This window comes from Fusarium venenatum (genome assembly GCF_020744135.1).
Source record: "Fusarium venenatum strain MPI-CAGE-CH-0201 chromosome Unknown EDB82scaffold_2, whole genome shotgun sequence".
In the NCBI taxonomy this organism is placed as follows: Eukaryota; Fungi; Ascomycota; class Sordariomycetes; order Hypocreales; family Nectriaceae; genus Fusarium; species Fusarium venenatum.
The window spans coordinates 1281683-1308965 of NW_027072130.1; the positions used below are offsets into that span (position 1 = coordinate 1281683).

General features: G+C 47.9%; 9 protein-coding genes across 9 annotated transcripts; 4 read left to right on the plus strand and 5 right to left on the minus strand.

Annotated features, from left to right (window-relative positions):
• EDB82DRAFT_473855 (uncharacterized protein) lies at positions 1-543 on the plus strand (the record flags this gene model as incomplete). The annotated part of the gene is made up of 1 exon (XM_025733262.2): positions 1-543. The coding sequence occupies one exon, from the start codon at positions 1-3 to the stop codon at positions 541-543; it is 543 nt and encodes a 180-aa protein (XP_025584187.2).
• A 1259-nt stretch (positions 544-1802) lies between these two features.
• EDB82DRAFT_573796 (uncharacterized protein) lies at positions 1803-2994 on the plus strand (the record flags this gene model as incomplete). Its single annotated transcript, XM_025733263.2, has 1 exon — positions 1803-2994. One exon carries the CDS (start codon positions 1803-1805, stop codon positions 2817-2819), a length of 1017 nt encoding a protein of 338 aa, XP_025584188.1. The 3' UTR covers positions 2820-2994.
• Positions 2995-7099: 4105 nt separating this feature from the next.
• EDB82DRAFT_428582 (uncharacterized protein) lies at positions 7100-10483 on the minus strand (the record flags this gene model as incomplete). Its single annotated transcript, XM_025733267.1, has 1 exon — positions 7100-10483. The coding sequence occupies one exon, from the start codon at positions 10481-10483 to the stop codon at positions 7100-7102; it is 3384 nt and encodes a 1127-aa protein (XP_025584190.1).
• Positions 10484-17227: 6744 nt separating this feature from the next.
• EDB82DRAFT_523148 (RTA1 like protein-domain-containing protein) lies at positions 17228-18299 on the minus strand (the record flags this gene model as incomplete). The annotated part of the gene is made up of 4 exons (XM_025733270.1): positions 17228-17342; positions 17395-17808; positions 17883-17943; positions 17993-18299. The coding sequence occupies 4 exons, from the start codon at positions 18297-18299 to the stop codon at positions 17228-17230; spliced, it is 897 nt and encodes a 298-aa protein (XP_025584193.1).
• A 1659-nt stretch (positions 18300-19958) lies between these two features.
• Positions 19959-21164, plus strand: EDB82DRAFT_523149 (TB2/DP1, HVA22 family-domain-containing protein; the record flags this gene model as incomplete). The annotated part of the gene is made up of 3 exons (XM_025733271.1): positions 19959-19987; positions 20070-20219; positions 20270-21164. 3 exons carry the CDS (start codon positions 19959-19961, stop codon positions 21162-21164), a joined length of 1074 nt encoding a protein of 357 aa, XP_025584194.1.
• A 172-nt stretch (positions 21165-21336) lies between these two features.
• EDB82DRAFT_126321 (mitochondrial genome maintenance MGM101-domain-containing protein) lies at positions 21337-22603 on the minus strand. Its single transcript, XM_065607031.1, has 2 exons — positions 21831-22603; positions 21337-21776 (listed from the first exon to the last, which is right to left on the minus strand). The coding sequence occupies exons 1-2, from the start codon at positions 22487-22489 to the stop codon at positions 21509-21511; spliced, it is 927 nt and encodes a 308-aa protein (XP_065464518.1). The 5' UTR covers positions 22490-22603; the 3' UTR covers positions 21337-21508.
• A 147-nt stretch (positions 22604-22750) lies between these two features.
• On the minus strand, positions 22751-23275 carry EDB82DRAFT_523151 (uncharacterized protein; the record flags this gene model as incomplete). Its single annotated transcript, XM_065609106.1, has 4 exons — positions 22751-22819; positions 22911-22975; positions 23120-23151; positions 23208-23275. 4 exons carry the CDS (start codon positions 23273-23275, stop codon positions 22751-22753), a joined length of 234 nt encoding a protein of 77 aa, XP_065464519.1.
• EDB82DRAFT_495052 (biotin-protein ligase) lies at positions 23130-25800 on the plus strand. Its single transcript, XM_025733273.2, has 5 exons — positions 23130-23498; positions 23555-24188; positions 24238-24813; positions 24867-25138; positions 25186-25800. Exons 1-5 carry the CDS (start codon positions 23462-23464, stop codon positions 25674-25676), a joined length of 2010 nt encoding a protein of 669 aa, XP_025584196.1. The 5' UTR covers positions 23130-23461; the 3' UTR covers positions 25677-25800.
• Positions 25801-25882: 82 nt separating this feature from the next.
• Positions 25883-26680, minus strand: EDB82DRAFT_473864 (uncharacterized protein; the record flags this gene model as incomplete). The annotated part of the gene is made up of 1 exon (XM_065608011.1): positions 25883-26680. One exon carries the CDS (start codon positions 26678-26680, stop codon positions 25883-25885), a length of 798 nt encoding a protein of 265 aa, XP_065464520.1.
• Positions 26681-27283: the final 603 nt, after the last annotated feature.

Here is a 27283-nt window from a genome sequence, read left to right on the forward strand (position 1 = left end):
ATGTCTCCCTCAACAATGAATTTCCATGAACGCAACCAGGTCTCTGGAAATACTACTGGACAGCAGACTCCAGCCATGGAAGTTACTATCCCCGCCAGCTTCAAGTCCCGTCATCACTTGAAGAAAACGCAAGAGAAGATCCTCACCAACATCAAGGTGAAGCGAGAAGATTTCAGAACCATGGAAGCCAAAGATATCCAGCAAAGAACCAAGGACCTTGACGAGACATCACGCAAGTCCAAAGTGGCAGTCGAGAAGATGTCAGACGCGATCACTCTCTTCTACGATGATCGCGTCGAAAATCTCTACCAGAAGCGCAAGGCGGCTTACGATTCGCTCGAAGGACAGGAAGACTACAAGCTCAAGCACTTTCTCGTCACACTTCGATACAGCGTTGGCCTTCGCGTCTGGTGGATGAATCAACGCAAATACGCAAAGATTCAGGAGTTGCAGGATGCTGTCGACAAGCTCAAAATGTCTTGCTTCATGGCTAGGTTGACTGATGGGGGCAAGGAGCCCAACAATGTTTTTACCTTTGCCTAAACGATACCCTCTTGTTTTGCGTCTGTCGATTTTAAACTTGGCATCATTATACCCACAGCAAGCAACATTTTATGCGATGGACTGGCTCCTACATCTGTGCCTACATCTGTACCATGGCTTTAAAAGCATTAATTGAACTTTTGGGCATAAATGTCCCACCTCTCACATAAAGACTATAAGTAACAAAAATGTGATAAAATAATAAATGTGATTGTTTGTCTGAGTGCACCCCAAGAAGACCATGTGGTTTGCACGCGAGACCTCCACGCCTCAGCCCCACGTGCCACAAACTTTCCGACGACACTTGTGGCTGTATACAACCATGAACAAAGCATTGTCAAGATAATAGCAAGGTTCGTTTGTGAGTCTTCGAAATTAGTAGTAGATCTTGTTTACTTGAAGTGCAAGGTTGAATTGAGTGACTCTTGCCTTTCGCAACGTGTGTCTATCGGCCCAGTAGAGTACAGCAACTCCCACAAGCTGGTTGAATCATCTCTTCAACATCTAGACATATAATCTGCGTTGGATCGTATACAGGCAAGGTAGGCTGAATAGGAAGGAAGATGTAGTGTATTCCTAATAGATAAAGTCAAGCTATTCTGGGCACGATCTATCCCCTCGAGGACCCCAAATTGCCCGTCGAAGGCCTCGCGGTGCACCCAAATATCCTAAAGATCATAACGGTGCGTAGCATTTTTATGATATTACTGTGGGTTTAGGTACAGACTAAAGGAATCCTTAGGCGAGTACTAGGAAAATTAGCTACTTGGTGGTGGTCTCGACGAGAGATCCTGACCCCGATGCCGCTTGGAGGGGCGAGGAGATTTGAAGACTCGCCGCAGCCGCAGCGAGGCAGTCTCAAGAGCACAGCGAGCCCATACTAGCGAACCCGAGGAATCAGTCTGTATGTGCAAGGCAGTAGATATCACAAATTCCCCTCCACCACATCGCATCACCACATCTTCAAAAGTAGATACCATGCCTCCCCGGACCATCCTTGAGACCTTGCTTTCCTTCCTGCTACTTGCCCTTGTTGTGCTTGTTTTGAATCTGGTCATTGTTCTTATTCGTTTTTATCTGTGCTGTATTTAGGATCTTTTGGAGAGTCCTTGGATCATCCGCCTCCGATCTATCGACAGTGATTCATCGTCGAGCCCACAGCCCTCAGATTCGTCTATAAATAGAGGCCTTTGATCCCCTCCTTTCCTCTTTTCTTTTCTCTTCCTTTCATCATCAACAACAACTACTACTCTTCAACTATGTCTGAAGAGAGAGACTCACCCGACATCACGACCGAGGAGGCGACTCCTACTCCCATGAAGGCATCAAAGACCAATCGCCCCCGTGCCAGAGAAGATGCCGAAACCATTCGCGCCCGCCACTATGAGGCTATCAAGCAAATTCACCCGGGCGCCAAGAAATTCCCCGAGCTCTACGCCAAGGTCGAACTTCTCATCAAGGGTCATGTCTTGGGGAGAAAATGGACAGACAACTCTCTATACAAGAGATTCCTTGGCTGGGCTGACTTCGCCGAAATTGAGGATCACCCGAAGCTTGATATGTTCATCGCGACCATGGCAATTCGCGACTATTTTGGCGCCAACAGCTTCGTATACGACAATCAAGTCAATGCCCGCAAGCTTCGAGAGTGGGTGCACAAGCAGCTCAGTGTTTCAACTCAACATAAGTCTGCTTCCGACACAACAGCGCTCGCAAAGGCTCAGCGACAGCCTCGAGTCAAGAATGAGCCAGGACTTGGTAGTGGCGATGCAGCGGACACAATTCGAAAGTCAATTGAGGATAAAAACGGTTTTGTTGTCCCTGCTGGATTGAAGCGACACGCTCAAGGACACTCTTCCCAACCCAGTAACAAGCGCACAAGCCTGGGATCGGATCAAGCACATGTCACCCCTGAATCCAACAATGTCGGCATGCTTCAGCACTCGCCACAGCGCATCATCTACCGGGAGAGGCAGACGCAGACGGACAAGTACGTATCTGTTCGAGAGATCACCGGGACCGTACAACAAGTAACTGCAACCCTGCAAGAACAAGTCCAGGTGCTGCAGAATCACAACGGAATGCTGGGCAATCTAATGGAAAGAGTTCAAGTCACTCCAGCTCACCCTATCAACAACATTGCTCATCAGCAGCAGCAGTTCCAGGCACAGGAAATATTCCAGCTTCAGCCTCTCAATCGCCAGCCGCCTGAGTTCTACATGGGCCCTCCTCCTAACCGCGACAATGGAAACAGACAGATCTGGAGAATGAGATAAAGATTGAGGGTATGGGATGAAAAGACTGAGAAGTATGGTGCTAAGTATATTTCCTGGGATAATGGACTGAAAGGAACTATTTCCTGGGGTTAGGTATTGAAGTTATGGGATAGAAAAAAGCGAAACACATGGGATGGATTTGCGCACCATACACGAAGATGCGACACAACTGGCGTTTAAAATGAGGCAAAAATGGCCCATGAAACACTTTGCTATACAAAAATATAATTAATTTGCTATAATTACGTGTCTTGTTGAGAAAGTGTGAAGTAGGACATGTCCCTCGTGGTTGAACACCGAATCTGACGATAGCTTCGTTGTGGTTGTTCAGAGCCTCAGTACTAACCCACCAGTGACATCCCAACTGGCCTCCACGTGTAAGCCAGGACTAACGAACGATGCGACATGTGAAACGCCCGTCGAGAGATTTATGCTCTCCAAAAACAGTAAATGCCTCCTTTTAGCGGCTCACTCTCTTTGCCGCTGATGACAACCGAACCATCACAATCTCAATGTCTCTCTTTTTGCTGGACAAATACTCAACGATGACAGGTGAGAGATATCGAATATCAAAAAGTTTACCCCATACTGTTTCATAATAGCCTCTGGTCTGGGGTTAGATGGGATCCTTGCATTGCATGGCCCCCCCCGGAGTGGCGTAACATAGCGCGAGGGCGGGGGCAGGACCCTAGAAAAGAGACGACAGACAGATACAGAGACTCAAAGAGAGTATCCGATTCGTTGATTGACTCCCCAAATTACCGACAGGAATGCGTCATCCCGCTCGCCGCTAATATTGGGCATCTTATTAACTGAGGATCAGTCGAGACTTATAGAGACGGTTGCAGCCATGTCAAGATTGAGCGAATAGGATATGACAGTACAAGATGGGCTTGTGTCTACTAACAAAGTCCTACGCTGGTGATTCTGTAGCGGAAACAGCACTGCCGTCTGTTACCCCGCAAATGAAGCTTACAAGAGGATGATCATCTTTGTGATCTGGGGCCACGACGATCTTGTCATTTACAAGAAACACGGACTAGAGAGGCGCAGCGCAGTCTCGAGTTTTGATCCTCATCATCGTCATGGTCATCGTCACAAGCTACACGGACGAATATTCTCTTTCGGATGTGCGAGTTGTCTCTTCCGCGTGGGTCGATATTATATGCACATGTACGGTTTTCGGATGCAATGCAGAACGAGATGGGAAGGGACAGGAAAGCTGAAATCTTACAAGACACCACACAGAAAGACAAAGTTGGGGGTTGGGTTGGGTTGGGTTAGCCTCGTCTAGGAGATGATGGACGGGGGTCTTGAGTGGACAGAGAAAGAGAGAATCTTTACTTGTTCATTTAAGCGCTTAGAGTCGTGGCATGGATCAACATAGATTTGGTTGGTTGGTCAATAGAATGTCTCACTACCTTTTTTTGTCTTTGCTGTCCTTTGTTCGTGTCTTTGAGCATCGTCATTGCAACAATGACGTAGGGTCAAAGTGAGTCAAGCATGGGGGTTACATTAGCTTGTGACGCCAGGGTCCTGTGCTTCGAATTAGCCTGATGAGTATAAGCCGCAGAAATAAAAGAAACAAATAATGAGGCGGGAAGCGAAAAGGAATTAATTGTATAGAGAGGATATTCAATGATGATCGGTAGTTAGTAGTTACACAAGGCGACAAGATAAACATACCAATTGACCAACAACTGATTGATTGATATCGTACTGTAAAAAGTATATGTCTTTACCATTCATCTCCGACCAGTAACAGCTCTAGTATTCATCATTCTCCCACCCACTCACTACCCACACCCACTCCAACGGCACATGCAATGCACGCAGTAAATGCAACGCCAGGGAAACCTTGGATCTTAGTCTAAGGGTTGCCTTGCCTTTACCCTGTCTAGCGTCTAGACCACCTCCCTGTAGGCTGTAGCAGCCAAGACAGCAAGCGTGTAAGTCAGAGAAACCACTTCTTTCTCTCTTTGCTCGGGCATTTACAGTAAAATTACTCCCTTTTTCTGTGGATCTCTTTCCCGTCTTTACTCTTTTGTGACCCCATCCGAACTTCCGATCATCACCTCCGAGGGTCCTGCCTTCCTCCGGCGGTAGATACCTTTCTTACCTTGGGGGTGTGGCTTTCTGGTTGCCTGTCTTGTCTTGCCCCTTCTCTCTTTCTCTCTCTCGTCTCAGACTATTTATATTCCTCTCTTTCCCGCCATCTGCTCAAGATTTTGTTCCTTTTCTTCTCATCACAAACTCCAGCATACACACATCTTCTTCAACTTACACCACAACTTCAACACAAACACCAAAACCAACCACATCACCAACATCATCATCAATATGCCCGCCTACGAGTACTGCTGCCAGTGTGGAGGCATGATTGTCATCAGCACCACCTGCACCGCCTGCGGCCACAAGCAGTGCAACAACTGCCCTCTCTGCTAAATGCCCAGTCTTGACAATAACAACCCCTTCCCTACTCTGGCCTTTCTCGGAGGCTACAATACCCACGAGATGAGAGTCAAAACACACCCTCGCTCTGACGAGACATGACGACTTTTAACGATGGCGCATCTCCTTCTTCTCTACAATAACCCGGTTGTCACATTCATCTTTCACTTCTCCAACTTGATCGATACCCTTCTTCGACATTCCAGTATCAGCAAAACTGGTTCCTTTTCAGGTCTCTGTTAAGCTTCCAATGTGCTTTTCTTTCTCGCGAGGCGCACAAAGGAAGGAAATGACGTCGATGGTCTTTGTTTCTTTTTTTATGCAAGCAGGGCGTTTATCAATTGTACTAGCTTTGGGCTAAGCTTGTCTCGAAGGAGGAATGGTTTCAAAACGGATTCATTTTCTAAGTGTACAACATATCGATACCCGTGGTCTCTTTTATGGCCGACTTCTTCTCTTCAGAATCGCAGACAAGAATACCTAATACAAGGCTTTTCTTTTTCTGCCCAAACTTGTTTCCTGTCGTGACCCGAATATAATCCACTCCTCTCGGCGTCTCTTTTTGCTGTCCGACGCTTTAATGTCTTAGTCGATTGTTCTCTATTGCTTGAGTGATTAACATACATGGATCGATCCAAGGTAGCAGTCATGAGTGGAATTGAAACGCTCCAATCACATGTAGACAATTCCAACCTCACTACTACATCACCACCTGTTAAACCCTTGAAAAAGACCCTTGTTTCATGGGTGCTGGACAGTGCGACCCCCGGTCTTCTCCGAAAGGCCGAGTACTTTTTTCCCCATGTTCCGGGATTTTCCCTATTACATAACGCTGAGAACTTCAACATCGGCCCTTTCATGTAGATGAAAAGCCCACTGCATGACCACGTAGCACCTATGATAAGTCGAAGAAAAAGAAAATGAGAGACTAGAGGGTTTCTGTTTTTTTCTTCTTTTTTTTCTTAAACCTTAGACAAGGAGTTCAAGGTTTGTCTTGTCGTTGATACCTAAAGGGTCACGGTGGATGTCAAGATGTCAAAATGAGGCAAGCTGTTTATGGACATGGACTTACCATTGTTGCAATACTAACGCCGCTACATCCACTGGGAATCTCTTCTGTGGCTACAGTCAAGATAATGTTGTTAATGATGCTGAGTTGGTCAGCGGATATTGAACTACAGAATCCGCAACGGCTATCAAGTCGACAAGAGCAGGCATGAACATCACTATCTCTTCTCATTTACCATCACTACGCCATCAGAGACAAATCTAAAATATCGCATATAACATTCTTAATCCTAGCAAGTCCTCATTTTTCAATATGCTGTCAATTGACTTGGTATTCTCATTGCGCCTTTTGGCTGCCAGCTTCCAATCCTATACGTACAAAAACCAAACACCTCTCCCAACCTGTTGAATGCATGCCCGCTTATTCCTTTTCATTCTGCTTCCAGACATGGTTTCCCTTCGCACCTGCCCTGGCGCCAGTTTCATGAATCAAAGGCCTGCTTGATTCTCTGACCAGCCATGCTCCCAATTGCGCCTGAATACTAGATTCATACTATCCGTCCAACATCTAGTTAAAAGTCCCTGCCAAACCGAAACGAAGGGTGACAAAAAGTCTTTACCCTCAAAATACACGTAAATGTCGAAGGCTCCATGGTCCAGCATTTTGCTGCGTACCTGGAGGCGCCAGGATTAAGTTTAAGGTGAAAAGAAAGGTAGAAAAGGAAAGGGGCCGTAAGGTATCTTCGTTGTGAACCCATCATTGTGGGCGGAATATATGAATTAAAAGAATCAAAGGTTTTAGTAGTGGTATGTTTCGACCGTTAAATCATGCCACCGGGAAGCACGTTGCTGCTCGTGCTAGGAGGCATAGGCGGGGGAACCATTGGTGGTGCAGGGTTTGGGAGCATCGATCTCGCTCGAGCGTTTACGTTCGCCTCACTAGTGGCTTTGCGTAGTCTCTGGCGGTAGTGTCCGACGCCTTCTTGTTCTTCACCTCTAAAGCCGCGTTGGTCAATCGGAATGCCTGGGCTCGAAGGAAGGTGGTGGGCGTTCATCGTGGCATCGCCAAGCGCGGCTCCTGTATTCTTGCGTCGAGGATTGATAGGAGGTAGTGGAGGGGCCGTCATGTTGCCGTGAAGGTTAGGAGTAGAGACTGCGCCGCCGTTGAGGGGAGCAAGCCCAGGTCGAGGGTAGCCCATTGGCAAGCCTGGAGATTTGATCAAAGGTTCCGACATGTCTCGGTTTCGCATCATGCCGCCGGGACCATACGGTCTTTGTGGGCCGGGACCATGGCCAGGGAGACCCTTCGGAGATGGGGCACCCGGTGAGATTGGTGATGGTTGACCATGATCGTATCCATGTGCAGGATGAATGTGCAGGCTATTGTCAGGGCGGCCGAAACGACCAGGAGATGCAGTCCCGGGATAAGGCTGTTGAGGGTGTGGCGATCGTCGCATGTCTTGTCCAGGCATCATAGGCGATCTAATCATAGGGCCTTGTCGAGGTTTTCCGTTGACTCCAACGGGGGATCCTACGGGTCCCTGATAATCGTCACGAGCGCTAGACCCTGCTCTAAGGCGAGGTGGTCGGCTGCCCGAGCGTCCTCCGCTGCTTGCTTCAGAACCGCTTCGGTCACGCTCAGAAGGTGCTCTAGATCCAGAACGGGAGCCAGCACGAGAACCGGCACGGGAGCCGCCATTGGCTCCGGCTTCCTCGCTTGGCATACGATTGTAGGAGACTGGAGGTGGCCTGCTGCGTTCCTGGGATGGTGCCCGGGATGAAGTAACAGTTTGAGCTCTGTCTCTGCCTATAGGGGGGCTCTGTGGACCTTGACGTCGCTGCTGAACTTCAATCTCCTTCATCCTTTGGAGTTCTCTGCGGGCTTGGCGGAAAGCCTTGAGCCCAGCGTGGACGCCTTCCTTTTCTTCAGGATCTCTCGATGTATCGGCCTCGTTGGTTCCCTCGGGAGATTGTGTCATTCTGTCGTCAAAAGTATCACGGGTGGGAGAAACTTTAGCTGAAGCTGGCGACGAGCCTCGGAGGCCCAGTAGCTTCTTCGTCTTTGACTGATTAACAGTCTCACGACCTCTCTCGCCCATAGAGCCAATGCTAGGCTTGGACTTTAGAATGCCCAACGCGTTCGGGCGCGGAGGAGGTGGTAGCTCAGACAGCGGAGCGTCTGGTACAGTGGCACCACTGTCGGATTCCACAAAGGAGGTCAGTCTCTCCCTGACACGTCGCGCCCCGTCGGCAAGATGGCGAGCAAAATCGTCTGTCTCATCCTGCTGCTCCGGGCGAGTGTCCTGTTTCGGTTCTTGTACAGGCGAGGGTAGAGACATTATCTGCGCTTCCATAAGGCCGGAAGATCTGGTAGGGCTGGTGACACTACCATCGATCGACATAGCCAGGTCCCTCTCAATTGACTCCCAAGCATTCGAGTCCATTGTCTTGGGCTCATAAGCATGGGCATCGGGTCTCTCGGGAGGGAATCGGGAGGACAAATCAACATCGTTAGGCATGCTTCCATAGATCGATGAGGCGTTGCTGTCTGATCGCAGATGTTGCCTTACCATGCCGCTCAATCCCCCAGATGTCGGTCCTAGTGTGGGAGAATCGTTGGGTAAGTCGTCTGTTTTGGCAGGTGCTACATCCGCAGGTCCATCGCTAATGATCAACGGCGTCGGCATCGCAGAGTGTCTCAAAGCGGGATGATCATTATCCGCCGGTTTGTCAACAGTAAGTTGAGGAGTGGTAAGATCAGGGCTTCGGATCTCATCTTCATCATCGTCGTTGAAGAAGGTTGACGACTGTGACTCTTCTTGGACGGTAGGCTCGGTTTGGTAAGATCCGGATTCATTCTTCTCCACTGGTGGGCGTTGAGCCGAGGAAGAACGAGAACGAGGTCCCGATAACGAAGTATTGGAATCGTTACGGAACCGCATGGTGGGAGTTTCTCGGCCTCGTTGCATCTGGACTTGCCTTTGTGCATACCTCGACTCGTCATATTGACTGTTGTTCCTGCCAAGAATCATGTTTCTGTCGAGGGGCTGGACTTCACCAGTTTCACTGATGGGAGGGCTAAGAGGAGGTGTAGCGCCAAAGGCCTTCTGGTCCATGCTGGGGAACATGTTCACCGACTCGGATGGGGGGCTGAAAGATCGCAGATTGGGGGCACTAGCTTTCCCTAATACTGAACGAGTGATAAAGCGATCCCCAAACGTCGCGCTAGACGGAGATGGAACAGGAGGCGTTAGATCTGGTGTTCTGCTGCCAATAGTCCGCTTCGATAAGGTGTCGAATCTTGAGAGTGCAGATGTTTGGTGGTCTTGTTGGTCTTGGTTCAGGCTTTGCTCGTATAATCGGCGGGTTCGTGTCACTGTTCTTTCCACCGTGGGAGTCGGGCTGGAAGTACGGAACGTGTTTGCAAAGGACTCCCTGTCTTTTTGAGAAGAACTAATAGATGTAGCGGCTGTCGAGTCCCGAGCTGCATATGGACCGGAGGATGTTGTTGAGTTGGTCTCTCTCTTGTGATTATAGTCAGTCTGAGATGGAGACTCTGGTCTTCCAATATCCGACTCAAGGGGCTCGCTTTGCTGCACATCTTCGAACGACTGCCTGTCCTTCTCGGATTGCCGCCACTTTTGGAAAGCCGACTGGGCCACATCATCGCCATAGAGCACACGGCCACTCATAGCTCCCTTATTTCCTCCGGCACCGATTTTGTAGACTTTTTGCCGGCCTCCAAATAGGTTGTTTCCTTCGATAGGCTTCGAGCGACCCATAACGCTTCCGTTCAGTGAAGAGGCATCATCATTTGATAGTGTTGATGAGCGCGCAAACGGGGCCTTCACAGATTCAACCTCGGCTATGTCCCCCAATCCAGCAGCGAAATTGAAGTCCAGCATTCTCGATTGTCTGTTGGGAAATAGAACGCTATCATCACTGGCTTTACCGAGCTTGGTATTGGGATCATCTTGCTCCCGCAGCATGGAGAATCTTGCTGAAAGATTGGTCATTAAGAGACTTGTTCGGAAATCGTCGGTCGAGGGGAGTGCTGTTGTAAGATCAAGTTCTTTCTTGGGCTCCTCTTCAGGAGCTTTCTTTTTGCCAAACATCCTGAAGGGGCTGGAAGACTCGGACTCGGTCGAAGGTCGAGGAGCATCAAGCTCATCTTTGCCCTTCTTCTTGGCCCTGAACCGATTCATGGTGAAACTCCGAGGGTGAAACGTTATTTTGCCTCGGTTTCTTGATATCGTGGGATGCGTCGTGCTTTTAGTTCATCACCATCAACAGCTTCGTCGATGTCGAACTAGATTGGCAACTGACCAACCTCTCTTCGAACACTGTTTTAATTAGCCTGCTGTTATATGCGAGAGGTGTTGTTTTGGAGAAGAGGGTTCATGGAGAACAAATTATGTTTGGTTCGTTTCTCAACCAATTTAATGGCAAGAGGCTATAACCACAACTGGATACCCCGTCCAAGTCCAAAACAATGGGACAAATCCGTACCTGCTGTGGCTCTAAGCCAGCTAAAGCCGTCCTGCTAACTGACAATCTGCTTGCAGTTGTCGAAACTTGTTGAGGGTCTGTTGAATCGATAGTCGCACGGAGCCACAATTATTCGTACTCGGCCGTTTCGCACGGATGTGTTGGTCGTTCGATTTGTCGTCGATCAAAAGCTTCGTGGTTGTGCGATGCGAAAGTTTGTTGCGGGCCGGAGACGGACGACGGCAGACGAGGTACTCTTGTGGAAAAGGTGAGAAAGCAGGTAACCGAATGTCGACCAAACGAGAGTAGATCAGGCGTAGAGTCCAGAAATGGAAAAGAATGAGGCAAGTCTGGCAGATAAAGAAAGGAGTCTGTCTCAGACTCGGGGAGCAGGACGATCAAAGCAAAACAAGCGAGTTTTCCGCTAAATGTTCGAGGCTGTTTGGATTGGTTTGGTTTGGTCTGCGGATCTTAAGGGAGGACGTAGTCACCGGGTGCGAAGTCCGAGAGTGATTATCAAGCGTAAAACGTCCTGGTCGGCGATTTGATTTGATGTTCAGTCCGGGGTACAACACCACTCGAATAGCGATTAATTCGAAATACGGCGAGAACAAAGTAACGAAAGGAAGGAAAAGAAAGAATGGATGAGTGAGGTTGGCGAATGGTCAAAGAACGGAAGAGAAAACCGTTCAGGGACGAGATGTTTGAGCCAATGGAACCAACAAAGCAAACAAGCTCAGGTTTTTCTTCTTAAGGTACCAGGCAAGATGAGAAATTGGTGACCACGATGAAGGGGGGATTAGATTGACAGGGCGCCCCAGGGCAAAGATGAAGGAAGGAAGGGATGAGAGGTGGGGTGTGCCAGGCACAGGGGAGGAAGGAGGGTGTGGAGACAGTCGGGACTAGGCGTAAAGAGGAATGGTAACGGGAGATACAACAGGCGAGTATTATTTTATGGCAGCTTCGCATTAGGCACGCTGCATGATGTTGATTGATTCAATATGTGCTGTATATCAAGATAGATGGGTTACTTAAGCAGAGAGGGGATCTCTTATTTGGTTGCAAACAGAGGTTAAAGTGAGAGCTTCTCACAGTTATAGCATCATAGAGTAGTAGAGTTTCTTCTGTACTTCAACCTTTAATGAAACGATGGCTCATGGTTGACAAGGATAACCTCAGTGAGACTGATCAGATCAATAGAGTGTCAAAGTGCTCCGTGGTCGGTACATGCACACGCGAGTACGCAAGTGAAAACAGGATGAACAGTTCGCGGGCTGTTGAGCACCAGCTGCACAGGGGACGGAAACCCCCAAGTACCAAAATGGGGTGTGTTTAATAAGATGCAGGGGGTGGGAGCCCACCGTTTTTTAACAGGGAGAAAAGAACGAACAGCCCGGACCTCAATGGCAACTGCCAAGGTCTTGAAAACTGGAGGCTTTGGGCTTCTCGACCGATTTTTGACAGGGCCTTCAGCGTTGTTCAGTGGACTGCCGTAGCTTTCAGGTTCCAGAACAGTGGAAAGACTTCCTCGGACCTCTCCACCAAACAATGATTTTCAACATGGAATCCCTCGCCCAATTCCACAATTGCAGCATCATCTGAAGCTCTGGAATTCTTCATGATTTGTTCTACAAGCCAGACATGTATACTGACTATGTCAGACTGACTTCATACGATGAGCTCGGACACAAGTCTCCTTTTCTACGCGTCAAGGATCGGATGCGAGAGGGGAACAACACCACGTTAGTGACCACAGTGGAATGGGCATCCAAAGAAGCGTCGCAGCTGATACGATAGCACTTACTCATAGCTCTCGGTGTGATGGGCACAAGGTACGACATATGTCCGACGTACCAATTTAACATATCCCAGGTCAACGTCAGAAGTCCGCCACAAACCATGTGCTTGTCGCACTGCAAACGCCAAGTCTATGCCGTCTTACCTACCCGTCCGCCACATCCTCCTTTGGTTTGCTCTGGAGACACGGCACGTCAAGGGACAGAGCTACAGAGAAAAGACAGGCATCCATTCAGATACTCAAAATATCCTGCTTGGGCCCTTCATAGCTACCTCTGACGTTTACAAAACCAGGGATTCGTCGCAAATGTTCAAGTGCAACCCTATCATGCTTCAAAAAGCGACGGCCATGTTTCCATTGGCTACGTTATCCGAGGCTCCCAACAAAGAAGCAATGTTATCAGCCCTTGGATGTCGCTCCAGCTTCATGCTTGGCTCGACAGCAATAAGGGGCCAGCGGCTCCCACTTCCAGGCGGATGGCTTTGGGGCTTGAAACCTTCTCCACTCTGCGAGAACAGCCGTTGTAGAAGCTACTGCAAGGAACGCCGTTTGGTCACAATGTCGTCTCATACCATCCGTTCCTTAGCGTAGTGACGGGTACAACGCTTAGGCTCCGTCAAAGCTGCCTAAACGCATTTCGAGTGGGAGTTAGGGACGGTGCAAACTCAAAAAACCAAATCAGAAGAAAAGCCCCTGACAATCTTGAATTGAGTTTCAATGGTTGAGGCCGTTATTAGTGCCCGCCAGACAAATCTATGGCTTGTACAAAATACCGCGACGCTTTCACATTGTGTCTAACAGAACTAGCCAGCGAAAATCGAAATTCGAAGTACTCAGCGCACATATGTTTTCATCGGGTATTACTTCGTCTTACGCTTTTTTTTTTTTCTTTCTTTTTCTTCTTCTTATTTCTCGTATTTCAGACCCATAACGAGACTTTGATGTGTCAAATCAGATACCGATGGTAGTGTTGTAGTCGGACATTCGCTCGTCTGTCAGCACTTGTTCAAAGATCCTCCTACCGCCCGCAGCATCCATGATCGAACCAGTAGTCACCTCAATTCCACACAGGGTGGCAAAGTCCATAGTCAGACCAGTCAGAACAGCCACTGGCTTTGGATAGTTGTTGCCAATACTATATTTCAGACAGAAATAAACAAGGGCAGGTCACCTGAATTGAAAATATTACAACCGGGAGCTAGGGTTCCCGTTCTGCAACTCTGGCGATAGACCGTTGCATTGGCTTGAACTTACTTTGCTGGTCCCTGCGCACTTGGAGATCAACTGGCTATTGAACGAATCAGCACTGAACGTTCGGTATTTTCTTGCTTTTTCTCCAGACAACTTGGATTAATTCCCAGATCTTCAGTCTCCTTATGCTCCGGCCTCAGCTTGTCTTGGATCATGTTTGAAGGCAAAAAAGAAAAACGGCTTGTTTTGTGCGTCTCGCGCAGTACGTATACACATTCCAAGCGTGCCTGGACCTTGCTCTCGATTGCGAGATTGCCCAGAGCACAATAAGCCTTGGTCACTCTGAAAGGGATGCTTACAGGACCAATAATTGTTATATGATCCGCATTGACAAGTGGTGGAAGCGTTCCACCCGTGGCTTTGAAGAAGTCAATCTAATCCAGCACCAAGAAACCGCACAGATCGTGCAGCGGAAATAGCTTTGAAGGGTTCAATCTCTGTAAGACATTTCTTGGTCCTCGAGCGCTTTGCCGCTCGCCGCTGACATTGTGCGTACATATTGCTGAGAGCGTGCTTCAAGACGCAATGGCAATATGGCGTATAAATTTGCCACTAGTTGATTCTACAATGGCGCCTCTCAATGCTTTTGTTTATTTTTGGTCATCAAGCTAATCGGTAAGATTGTCTATCATCATGGCTTGGTCCTCTCTGTTATTTATCTCTCTACATGTAACGAGAGCGCAGAAAACTCCATCATTGGGTACCCAAAGTCCAGGCACTAACTAGCTTTACATAGTACTGCACCTTCCGGTGGAAATCTATCTAGAAGGCGTTCCTCTGCGCGCAGCGCTCGCTGACTCCGACATGTCAGATGTACACTCCGTAATACCCCTTTCAGTTCAAACTCCCATGGCCAGCGGCAGCGGTAAGTTATCCGCGAGCCAATAAGAGAGTGGTACCTGAAGCTAACCTTTCACGATTATAGCCTCCCACTTGGTTGCAACCCTCAAGGATGTGGGTTGTCCCCTGGTGCCTGCGTCTGCGCACATGGATTTACCTCATGTTGGAAAGGTGACATCGTCCAAATCGGATCTGCCTTTGCAACCGCACAAGAGACTGCTGACACGCGGAGAATGTCCCTACATTTCGCCATCGACAATCACCAGCCCAGATCTCCCTATCATCCGTCTTGCTCGATGGCACGCACAGTCGCCGGTTTACTAGCATAAAACGGTTCAAGCTAGCCACCCTACGATAGGTACTGGTCTATGAAGACACCGAGAGATAGTTCTCACGCGCTACCCGAATTCAACCTAATGTCTCCATAACCTATCCACAAAAGAGACCAGATTTTTCACGAGGATGAATGTTCAGGCACGACTGATAACTCAGATTGGCCTAGGCGATCCCAATTCACGAGCTACCGGCTCTTCCTTCACGATGATCATCACTCAAAGAATAGAGCTGAGACCCCGGTTGCTTACCCAACTCGCTGGGACCGGCTCGCCTCGCCAATAACCGACATGATGACATTCAATCTTGGAGCCCTATCCGTCTAGGCGCCTCATTTGCAGCCTTGCTGGCTGCCACTATGTTACCGTGCTCTCACCAATTCCTCGTGGTGATTTAATTGCTGATGGAACTTGATTACATTCTGTCTGCGGTGGTAGCGGTGATATTATTGTTGACCCTGGAACTGGCCGCCCGTGCGGTAGTTATGGAATCATCATGGAATTTTCCACGCAGACACATCACATATCCTAGAATATGGCTGACGGAGCTCATTTATACTAACTACATTGTTCAGCGTAAGTTACTCGTCATTGTTCCCTATCTTACAAGCTAATTTCTTCTTAGAAATTTGCGCAAGTCTATTGACTCTAGTTGTCCCTCCGCCACACCGGAAGCCGTCTATTGCTGGAATCAAGCATACCCTCGAATCATCTGCAACACTATAATTTCTTCTCCTCGGTCATCTGCGTCATGTTGAATAGGTTTTTGTTTGCCTTCTGTTCCGACCCCAGCCTGGGATCCCAGGCCATCTTTCCCCTGACCCCTGCACAAACTTACACGACCAGACGACCATAATCTCCGCATAACAGCAAACATCCATACCATACTCTGCAATGGCCCATCTGACATCGCGATGCAGTTCCATTCATGGTTAGGGCCGACACGTGGTGGGTGGTAAATTCTCTTAATCAAGATCCACACCTTACTCGGATCTGGTGTTGAATGACTCCGTCAATTACTCAAAAGGTTAATCGTTCCGTCTCATTTCCAAGATTATCCACTCACGCGGGGTTGGTGGATAACAGAAGCAAATATTCCGATGAAGGTTTGAGAACTTGGACTGTTTCAACACGCGACACAAGGCAAAACAGAACAAGGTTGGACGACACAATACACGAATTCAGTATATGGGCCGGCGCCCTGCTGTTGGGTCTGGTTCCAAGGATTTGGGGATCTCTGTCAATTTGATATCATTTCAAGAATCGCCGAAGGCTTCACGAAGCAACGGGGTAGCATTGTGATGCCGCCGGCATCGATTTCAGTACTTGGTCGAAGACACATACAACACGCCGGATTTTGCTGGCTCTGAGTGTTAGCTGACGACGGCGAACTTTTGACAAGAGCGCAGGGTCCAGCTGTCAAGTTTCTGTCACCCGATCATCGTAGCCGAGATCGCCGGCAGCTGTGCTCCCATCTGCGCCTATGCTAGGGAAACGGTGGCCTCCGGCACTGTCGCAACGGCGAACCTAATAGGGTTCGGCATATGATTTAGGAGCCAGTGCGCTGACTGATGAGGGCCAATCTCAATCACGGTCTCGTACGGATATACTACCGTGATATACATTGCACATGCAAATGAGAGTTCAACGCAAATCCAGATGTCGATTGAACTATCACATCTTGACTCATCATGTGAAAAAGCATATGATAACAAGAAACTCTCGGCAAATTATGGCCCTGTTATGGTTCGGCGTTCACATGAACAGCAAGATTCCGAGCGAACTTCAGTGAGGTGAATGGCCGTCTTGTTCGGATTCGCTTCGGTCTGACCTGACCATATGTGGTCCGTCTACTCCGTATGATACGGCTTTTTAATCGTTGTCAATTCGTTACGAAGGTATGGATCTCGGTAAGCGAAGTCACTTGAGCCCTATATCTGATCCGAGTACGGGATGACCTTGCCAAAGACTTTTCGGTAATCAGAGTGGATATCATTAGCATTTTATAACAGTTTCGATATAGTAAGTTTTATTTTATAAACAATATATGACGTTTTTAGGGAAAATAAGAACCACCGTGACGCCTTGCAGTTACCCTATCTAACGCTTCAAACAAAAGAAATAAAGACCAACTCTCAAACGATTCCCTGTGTGACCACAGTCATCACATACTAAGCAAAAAGAGCAATGATCAAGAACAATCACGGCTCTGGGTCCTCAGCAGATCCAGATATGGATGATTAAGCCAAGTCTTGATCTTGCTCCTGATTCTTCTCTCTCACATCTTCCTGGCTCTGGGTGAAAGCATATCCGGGATGGCCGGCATTCAGAAGAAGAACAGCAATGCACATCATGCTAGAGACAGTTAGGAAGTGGTCTTTCGCAACAACCGACGATGGAAACTTACCAAGATTCGAGACCGATGTAAAGACCCTCGTCTCGGAAGAGAGCACTAAAGTACCCCTGACCGAGCTCAGCAATACGGTAAGCGCATCGAATGAGGATAAAGATTGTCGAAAGAAAGAGGAAGGCAAGGAATGTCATCATTTTCTTGTTGAGACGGCTGCGAGCGGGCGACTTGAATGCCCTGACGACGTAGTCGATAAACAAGGTACAGAAGCAGATAAGGGTGACGACTTGGAAGATCAGGCCGGCCAGCGAAATGTCCTCGCCGGTCTTGACGTCTTCGTGGGTTGAAGCGACACATGAGAGAGCACCGCCAACGGCTTGGAGGACGAGGGAGATGATGTCGGAGGGAATGAAGACCCAATAGAAGTACTTGGGAGGGACTCGGGAGATGCTTGGGTCAACGTGGTTGATACTAAACAGTGTTAGATGGTCATAACAAGAGAGGAAGCAGCCCTGAGCTGTTTGGACCAGAGTGTCTCGACTTACACTTGGGACAAGAGAACATAAATGGCTGCAGAGAAGAAGACGGGCGCCACGGTAATGCAAACTACAACGTGTTAGTACAGTTTCCCATCCATCTCAGCAAGACAACATACTAATTTGCATTAGAAAACCGTTAAAGTCAAAAGGATTATCGTTAATGATGAAACGGCCAACGTATCCGATGATCTCGAGAATACATCCAGATATCATACTCGACATGAAGCCCCACGTCTTCATCTTGATGCCCTGAAAGGCATGGATTATCAATGACAACGCAAACACGCCTGTGAAGACGGCATTGGCGGGAATGCTGGGTTGGTATCGTAGGATGCTCGCTTCAAGGGGACATGTGTCGAGGGTACAGTTGGCTTGAGGGCCGAATGTGATGAGGCCGTTGGGCAGCGTTGACATATCACTCATTTTGGCGGATGTGTCGGTTGAAGGGGTTCAGAGGTTAGTTGCTAAGCTTTGTGGTGGATGTCGTCTATGTTGTTTGCTCTTTGTAGGTAGTCTTGTTGTTATATGTTTCGATGGTCGCTGTAGGAGAGCTGTGCTGTCGTATTGTGTACTGTTCAAAGAAAGATATTATCGTTTCTATAAAGACTTTATATCTAGTGGCTATCCGCCCTTCTTAACAAGAATTGGCTTTCCAAGATTTGTATGTTGACCCGTCGGGAAGGAACAAGATCCCCAGCCCCGGCGCTAGTAATCCACATACATACGTCAAACCACGCTATCAGCCTCTTTACAGGTTATTTTCCTATATTTTGACACAGCAGTGGATACCCAAAATGTAAGAATCTTTCAGCTATCGCCTACACGGAGAGTTTCGAAGTTTTCGGTGTGGGTCTTGCAGCCGGGCTCGGGCGTCCGCGGGAATGAGGCTGAGTTTAAGTTGCTATTTATTGGAATTTGATAGATCTGATAGTATTGGAATTATGGTTAAATGGGACGATATGACGTGTAGATTGACGAATAGTTGTTGTTTATCGAATATGATGGTTACAGTAGCTACCCTCTAGAGTCTTTGAAGTGGCTGTCTGTCTATCTAAGAGCACTATCTAACCGCAGGCAGAGTCTTATCGAACCGACAGCTGACGTACACATACTCTCTCTATTCAGATTCAGCCTTATCAATCAGGTCCCGGTCGACCGAAGGATTAATTCTACCGAGATCTAAGCCTCCTTTTTGTGTTTTAGGCTCATCTCCATGTTGGAGATCTCAAATATTTCCGGGCCCCGTTCCCAAATTCGGTCTTTCGTGTTAGTGAAGTCGGGAATCGGGCTTGGCCCGGAGCGGAACCGGAGGAAAAAAACGAACATCGGGCTCCGTTTCTACGGAATAATATGATAAGATAAAGAAACCACGGTCCTCTCTCTACTCTAATCTTTTTTTATCATCTCGTTTTTCTTGTGTATTATTCCTTATTTCGTTTCTGTTGTTTTCGTGCTGCCAAGATGTCTTGGTTGAGTCATTTGACTATGCGCGTAATCTCTCTTGTCAGGGAGCGATGATTGCGGCTTGACATTCTGCCCGTCTTTGCAAACAACCCTATTTTTCGAGTACATAATACTCTACGAATATTGGTGCCTACAAAGGTAAAGCAGTTATCGTCCACAGATATACAGACACTTGTCTTGAAGGTTTAACTTGAGGCTTGCAGTCATGACGTAAAATATTCAACAGTTGAAAACGATAATTGATAGACAGTTAGTTACGTGTTCATTGTTGGGCATATATTTAAAAAGTCGCATACTCGAGTCACAAATACTCACTCGACTTTGTCACGAGTCCTAGATTCTCTTCAGCTGATCATCATCTCTAATCATTCTGCACTGTAGCTCCAGTGGGGTTCCTATCTAACGTGCCCCGCCCCCGCTAGGTTACGGGAGTTTCGGCGCCCACTTCACCCGCCCCGTCTCCATCTCAGCTCCTACTCTACCTCAATAGATCTTCAATGATTACACCTACTGACTGACAAATAACTCTCTTCGTCGGTCTCATTTTCCCCTCTCTTCCACTCGAATACCTATCTTCTCTTTCTACGAGGGCTTCTTGTCTTCGAGACGTTTGCAGCCATGTTTGACCTTTTCCCTATGCTCTTATCGTAAGTTTAAGCTTTGTCATGAGACGTCATTATCGCGACTCTCCATAATGTATTCAATTCACTGACTGTCTATCTCGAATAGTTCTGTTGCTTCGTTTCTGTTTCCCATATTCGCATCTTATAAAGCGCTCAAAACACATGATCCTACCCAGTTGACACCATGGTTGATGTACTGGGTTGTCCTCAGCTGTTGTCTCCTCGTTGAGTCTTGGGTCTGGTTTATTATTTCATGGTCAGTATAACCAATCTCCCACAAAGTTCATTCTAAACTAACACACCCAGGATCCCCTTCTATGGATACTTTCGTTTGCTTTTCCTCCTCTACCTCATCCTCCCCCAAACGCAAGGCGCCCGACTCCTGTATGAGGAATACGTCCACCCGTACCTTGAAAAGAACGAGACGCAGATTGACGACTTCATCGCGAGCGCACATGAGCGCTTGACTGCTGCCGGAATATCATACCTCAAGCTCGCCATCGAGCAGTTCAAAATCAAGGTCCTCGGTCTGCCACCCTCCGAACCCGAGTCGCCTCCTCCCGAGACAAACCAGGGTTACACGCAGTCGCTTCTCTCGCGCTTCAACGTTCCATCCGCGCGATGGGCCGGCAACAACAGCGGCAGTACAGGTACCGACTTTTACAGTCTGCTTTCCAGCGCTGTAGCAGCTGCTACCAACGCGGGTGCTCAGTCAGCTGGTACCAGGACAGTGGGTGGAGAACCTACCAACCCCCAGGCGTTGATTCCCCCGCATCTGCGCGAGTCTGGAGCCAGGATGGACTTTATTTCCACTCAGCGCGACCGTCTAAACGTTCTTCTCTCGGCACTCGATCGCGAAGCACAGGATCTTCGCTCCGACGCCCAGCGCGCTCAAGCAAACACAGGCCCTCGCCGCGATCCCATGGCGTATGGAGGCTACGATAGCAACGCCAACAACGATGACGAAGAACCTACCCAGCGACCACCTAGTGGGTTGAGCGGATGGAGCGGTATCAGCAAGAGTCGCAGCGAGACGGATTTTGAGAGGATTGATGCTGATACTAGTTCGGATGATGACCGTCAGGCACGTCGGAGGAACGTGGGAGCTGGTACTAGGACTACATCAGGCTCGTGGGTTCCTTGGAGCTGGGGTGGTGATGCCGCACAAGGAGGCGCAAGCTCATCTGGAAGAGAAAGGTAGAAACTCCGTTCTGGAAAGTGGGTTTTGAAGGAGTTTGGGTCTCATTAGACGTAGTGTTTTCTTCTTGATATGGGCCTCTGGTGATATTCAAGGAGAATAACTTCTTCATCCATGGATATGTATATCTATAGACGACAAGTTTGGTGTACGTATCTCCATGCTTCTCGACCTCCGTTTGGTCCATTCATTTCCTCGAGTCATTACAGTATTGCTCCATTCGCCCATGCCGTATTTATTTGGTACTTCCGTTACCAAGCCATACATAACCATATTGTACATCATATTTTTGCCGTTTAAATCGAAACGCAAGAGTGTAGGTATAAGGGGAGATTTGATAAAGATGCTTAGACAAGCTTGTAAGGGTACACTGCCTCAGCAAGACCCTTCTTGTACCAGAATGTCCTCTTCTTCTTGGTAGTCGCGTGCTCAACCCATCGCTCCTCCATAAAGTTCTTTCGGAACCAGCGAATAAATACGGGATCCCAGAGTTCGGAGGCGATACCAAGATCCTTGCAGCAACGCATCAGAGCGTTGGACTTGGCACCCTCGATAGCGGCGGGGACGCCCTCGGGGCTGAAAAAGTTGTTTACACCTTGAGATTGAGAGACGATTCTGTTGTGCGTTAGTTGCTGCAGAATTTAAAATGTCCGGGAATGCTGGACGTACCGGCCGTTAACAATGAGGGCATACTCTCGCGTGACGATATTCTGTCCCACGACAACGTCCCCACGATGAACCATACCCCATCCCATAGGTCCAAAAGCCTCATTCAAGCGTCTTCGGTACTTCACTTCAGGCAGATAGACAATTCCATCAGGCTTAACCTCGACGTCCTCCACATCAATGGGTCTTGAGAGAACCTCGCTCTGCTCAACAGTGACAGGCTTGACTCCGAGACCAAACCAGCTCGTCTCCCAATTAATATCATGTGTGCTCTCGACATCCGTCTCGCTAGACTCGCTCAATGTGCTCTTGGATGTAGAAACAGGCGTGTGGAAGTTCGCAAGCTTGCTAGCGGATCTGGGAGGAAAACTCGCCGTCGTAGTTGTTCTGGTAGCAGCGGGAGCAGTAGGCTTGGCGGCGGTAGCTCTTACGGAAGCTGGCTTTGTGGCAGTCGCTGGTTTGGCGGCGGTGGTGGTAGAGCGTGCGTATTTTGGTTTTGTGATGACATCTTCTTGGTTCACTTCTGTGACATCCTGAGAAGGGTTTTGTAGGGTAACATCTGCGTCGGCGGAGTAGGATCGTAGAGCGGGGACGATTGAGCGATTGCAGGTAAAAGGGATTTGCCTTCTGGCGACGAAGAATGCTCTACGAGAGGCAAACATTGTGGAATTGTGGTGTTGTGATGGGTTTTGGAGTAGCTTGGTGGGAGCTTGGATGAAGCTCTTGTGAATAACTACCTAATTTGAGATATGACGGGTGGATAGATTGTCCGGCGGGTGGAGACAGTGTGACGATAGATATGAAGAGTCATGATGTCTTTATTGATGATGATGAGAAGCATGAGAGTCTAAGTTCTCAAAATACATATTGATACAGTAATTATACAGAGTTTGATATAATACCACAATCCAATTCATGATACTTTAGTTGTCCTTTGTGGATGTGCGTTCATCATTGTTGTGAGCTTTCCAGCACTGTTTGAATGCCGCCATCTACAATCTTGTCAGAACAGCCACCATGAAAAAGGACTCCGTATAGATTGAAGGAAGGTAAATGCATAAAGATGATATTGAGTAAACTTACTTCTGCTGTGCATGCGCGCCAATCTTTCTTTTCAAAATAACAATCCGTCATTTTCGCATTCTCATCTAAGTCAAAGTCAGTCAACATTAGCAATTTAATTCCCCAACAAAACAGAGACGAGACAAGACAAAAGGTTAGATAGTCACCGTCTTGAACCGTGACTATATTTTGACTCTTCTTTCCACTCTATGTTATGCAACTGAACTAACCTGCACATCCGGTGCTGAAAATCCGCTTGTCCCTTCAATCGAGCGGTTAGCAAAGGCCTCGGCTTTCGGGGAAAAGAATAAAACTCACCACTCATCTGGCTCATCATCGTCTTCGGCATTTGCGCTTTGTTGCGCGTTACTCTCTTCTTTACTCATTTTTTATTGTCGTGTTTAACAAAAAGAAGGTGGAAGTTGAGATTGATCGTTTTGTGTTGTGTCAAGTATAAGGAAAAGGTGGTTCGAAGAGAAGGCGGAGATTTTAGTTGAGGCGATTCTCATCTCAGCAAAGTCAAGTGACAACTTACAACAAAAATATCTCGGAAACACCGCAAATCTCACATTATGGCCCCGGCTAAATTGAATGTTCTTGTTTATACAGGTTCGACTTCTTGTTATTAGTATCAACTATGAAAACCCCTCACTGACTCACTCAAGGCCTCGGTACAACCGTCGAGTCAGTCAAGCATTGTATCTGGTCCCTTCGTCGTCTTCTTGGTCCAAACTATGCTGTCATCCCAATCACCGAGACGATCATCCTCAAGGAACCCTGGCAGGCGACATGTGCTCTTCTCGTGTTTCCTGGTGGCGGCGATCTTGGCTACTGTCAGGCCCTGAATGGTGAGGGGAACCGTCGTATCGGCGATTATGTCCGTCGAGGTGGCTCGTACCTGGGCTTCTGCGCAGGTGGTTACTACGGAACCCAGAGGTGTGAATTCGAAGTTGGGAATAAGCCTATGGAAGTCATTGGGAGGAGAGAGCTAGGCTTCTTCCCGGGGACTTGTCGAGGTGGTGCCTTTAAAGGCTTTGAGTACAAAAGTGAAAGAGGAGCTAGGGCGGTGCGTTTGAGTGTGCCGAAGGATGCTTTTGAGCAAGAGGTGGCTTCTGAGATTATCTCCTACTACAACGGAGGTGGTGTCTTTGTTGATGCTGCTTCGGTCAAGGATAGGAAGGTTGAGGTATTGGCTACATATGATGAGGAGATCGATGTTGATGGTGGCGATGGCAAAGCAGCCGTTGTCCTCTGCACGGTTGGCGATGGCAAAGCCTTACTTACTGGACCTCATCCAGAGTATACATTCCTCGCTGCATATGTCGCCAACGAATTCTAACATTTTTAGGTTTGCTGCAAGCAATTTGAACTCCCAGCCAAGTCTTCCCGACTACGACGAGCTAATCAGTCAACTCGCAGCCGCCGACAAAGACAGAGCTACTTTCCTCAAGGGCTGTCTAACAAAACTCGGCCTCGAAGTCAGCTCCCACGACAACGGAGTACCATCTCTATCCAGACTTCACCTCTCCTCCATTTCCGACACAGGTGTATCTGAGTTACTATCCGACTGGAGCGACATCATCAATAAAGAAGACGGCGAGGAGTGGATCCGAGCCGAGACGGATAACTTCCATATCCAGAATGAGGAGACGATCTGGAATCTTGAAGGTCTTCAACAATCTCTACCTGATACAACCGAAGCCAGTATCTCAGAGAATGGTAGTATTGACTACAGCAAGATCACCAAGAAGATCGTCCCTCATGAAAAGGGCCTTCCTCATCCCAAGCTTACACCGCACTTTAACCATGGTCTATTCTTCTCAAGTCTAAAGCGATATCGACAAATTGAGCCGACGGCCAGGGCCTGGGGTGATCTACTCATGTATGGTGAAGTGGTGACTAGTACAAACACCATGCTGGAGAAGTATGTCAACACCTTGCACCACTTATACGACACCTGACTCTAACGTGTATCAGAAACCCAAAGCTCATGCCGAAACTTCCAAGCGGATTTACCGTCTCAGCCACAACCCAAGTCGCCGGTCGAGGTCGCGGTTCCAACGTCTGGATTGCCCCTCCAGGCATGTTGATCTTTTCAACTATCATCAACCACCCAGCCCATCTCGCAGTGAGCCATCCTGTTGTGTTTATTCAGTACATCGCATCTATTGCCATTGTGGAGGCTGTCCAGTCTTATGATCGCGGCTACGATAAAATTCCCATCAAAATAAAGTGGCCCAACGATATTTGTAAGTCACCCTACGAGGTGTTACATACATGAAACTGACATTCTTAGATGCGCTTGATCCTACACGATCACAAGAGAAACCACATTACTCCAAGGTCGGCGGTATGCTCTCGCAGTGTGTCTACTTTGACGGAAAATACCAAATCATCTTGGGTATTGGTCTCAATACTCTGAACTCCCGTCCTACAATGTCCATCTCCGATCTCGTCCCCGCGGGTGCTCCAGAACTTCATCTCGAAACTCTACTAGCACGTGTTCTCACACGCATAGAAGCTATCTACGCTCAATTCCTTCGCGAAGGTTTCTCAAGCGGTCTTGAGGCACGATACTACCGCCACTGGCTGCATACGAGACAAGAAGTCAGTCTTGAGGCTGAGGGTGGCGTGAAGGCGCGTGTGTTGGGAATTACGCGTGATTGGGGCATGTTGAAGGTTGAAGAGATAGATGCTAGTGGAAGGGCGATAGGAAAGACTTGGGCGTTGCAGAGTGATGAGAATAGTTTTGATTTCTGGAAGGGGTTGGTTAGGAGGAAGACTTAAAGTCAATAGAGCACAACTTGGAACTCTTATGAATATGTGTATCATGACCGAACTCTCTGTACTAGGCGAACTATCATTTGGCTTGTAGAATCACAATACGGCCAGATGCCACGATTATTGACAAGCTGTGTATTTGCGAAAAATCCATGTTAACCATGCTCTATATACACCTACATAAAACCACCAACATCTTCACTATCGCATCATCACAGCCTTATATCATCCCATCCCTCAGGAATGGCACCCAGATTAGTTTCCGCGAGCGGCCGATTCCTAGACTGCACATTATCAAGCCTGATGTTGATATTGTTTGAATTCTCTCTGGTGGGTGCTTTGGGTCGACTTCGAAAGTAGAAAGAAAGAATGAATATAATGACCAGTACAAGCATGCAGACTGAGCCAACTATTATCCCAACCCACTCCCCCGTGGATGGGGAAGAAGATTCTGGGGCAACCGACGCGGTTGCGGATGGTAAGATTGTTGAGCTTGAAGTGGATGAGGTGCTGCTTGTCGTACTGATCAATGTAGTGTCAAGGGTTGTTGTAACTTGGCTTGACTCCGTGATAGCGACATTTTTCGTAAGTGTGTTTTTATACGACTCGCTCCACCACGGTGGAATCATAGGCTCAAGACTTATACTATATGGAATAGTGACGCTTCCTGTTGTTGCAGATTTACTCGTAGTCGTGGTATGAGCTGTCGAGGAGCTCTGAGTCGGGATATCTATGGTGTAAGTTGAACCCTCAGTCACCCAACCCCAACCTGATCGGGAACTCCCAGATAGGGGTCCTTGTTCGCTTGTGGTGGTGGTTGCAATCTCCTCGATGATCGTCAATTGGTTCCGTTTAGCTGTGACTGGCTTGCCGGACTCTGTTAATACGCTTACCCAGCCTTCTACGGTGACAACTGGCGTCCATCCTGAAGGAACTGTACTGTAGAGATTGCCGGTCACGTCGACGTATGAACGAGCTTTGTTTTTTTGTTGGCGATGCTGACGAGTCATCGAGTGACGGATCTTGGTGGTTCTCCATATCCAGATGCTGAGTATAGAGAATGTTGTTTTTCGAACTTTCCTATAAGAACTCGGTATGACTGTATGTGTTTCTTGAAACCGTGTACTGTTTGAAACCGGAGTGTACGAGGAGCTGTGGCTAGGCTATTTGAGACACGGCGAAAGTCAAGAATTTATAAATGTTGGCAGAATAAACTGCAAATTCAAATACTGTATCTATGGTAAATGAAGCGTTTAATATTGATCCAAGTAGTATCAAGGCATTGATTAATAGGCAAGTATGATGATTACTGCTAACCGACACTCTAGACGATCACTGTTAAGTCAAGATGCGATTAGACACAGTTTTTTCGAGGGAAAAAAACAAAGATATCGTCTAATCACAGTGAATAAGTGATCCCATGATAGCTTATTTGATGTAGTACAAGCTGTTGTTGTTGAGTTGGTCATATCGTTCACCGTAGGATATATCCAGAAACTTGTAGTCTAATAACAGCCCAGAAAGACCGACAGCGTATGTACGGTTGACATTTCGGGGAGCTCCTTGAATCAGTCTATCTCTGGCTTGATCAGTATCTACTTAAAGTCCAAAAT

Excerpts from the sequence above, each read along its gene's own strand:
- EDB82DRAFT_495052 (XM_025733273.2), top strand. The coding sequence starts at position 23,462 with ATGGCCCCGGCTAAATTGAATGTTCTTGTTTATACAG. Across the intron at positions 24,189-24,237 it reads CTTACTGGACCTCATCCAGA|GTTTGCTGCAAGCAATTTGA; the intron begins GTATACATTCCT and ends TAACATTTTTAG. Across the intron at positions 24,814-24,866 it reads ACAAACACCATGCTGGAGAA|AAACCCAAAGCTCATGCCGA; the intron begins GTATGTCAACAC and ends AACGTGTATCAG.
- EDB82DRAFT_126321 (XM_065607031.1), bottom strand. The coding sequence starts at position 22,489 with ATGTTTGCCTCTCGTAGAGCATTCTTCGTCGCCAGAAGGCAAATCCCT. Across the intron at positions 21,777-21,830 it reads GCCCTCATTGTTAACGGCCG|AATCGTCTCTCAATCTCAAG; the intron begins GTACGTCCAGCA and ends AACGCACAACAG.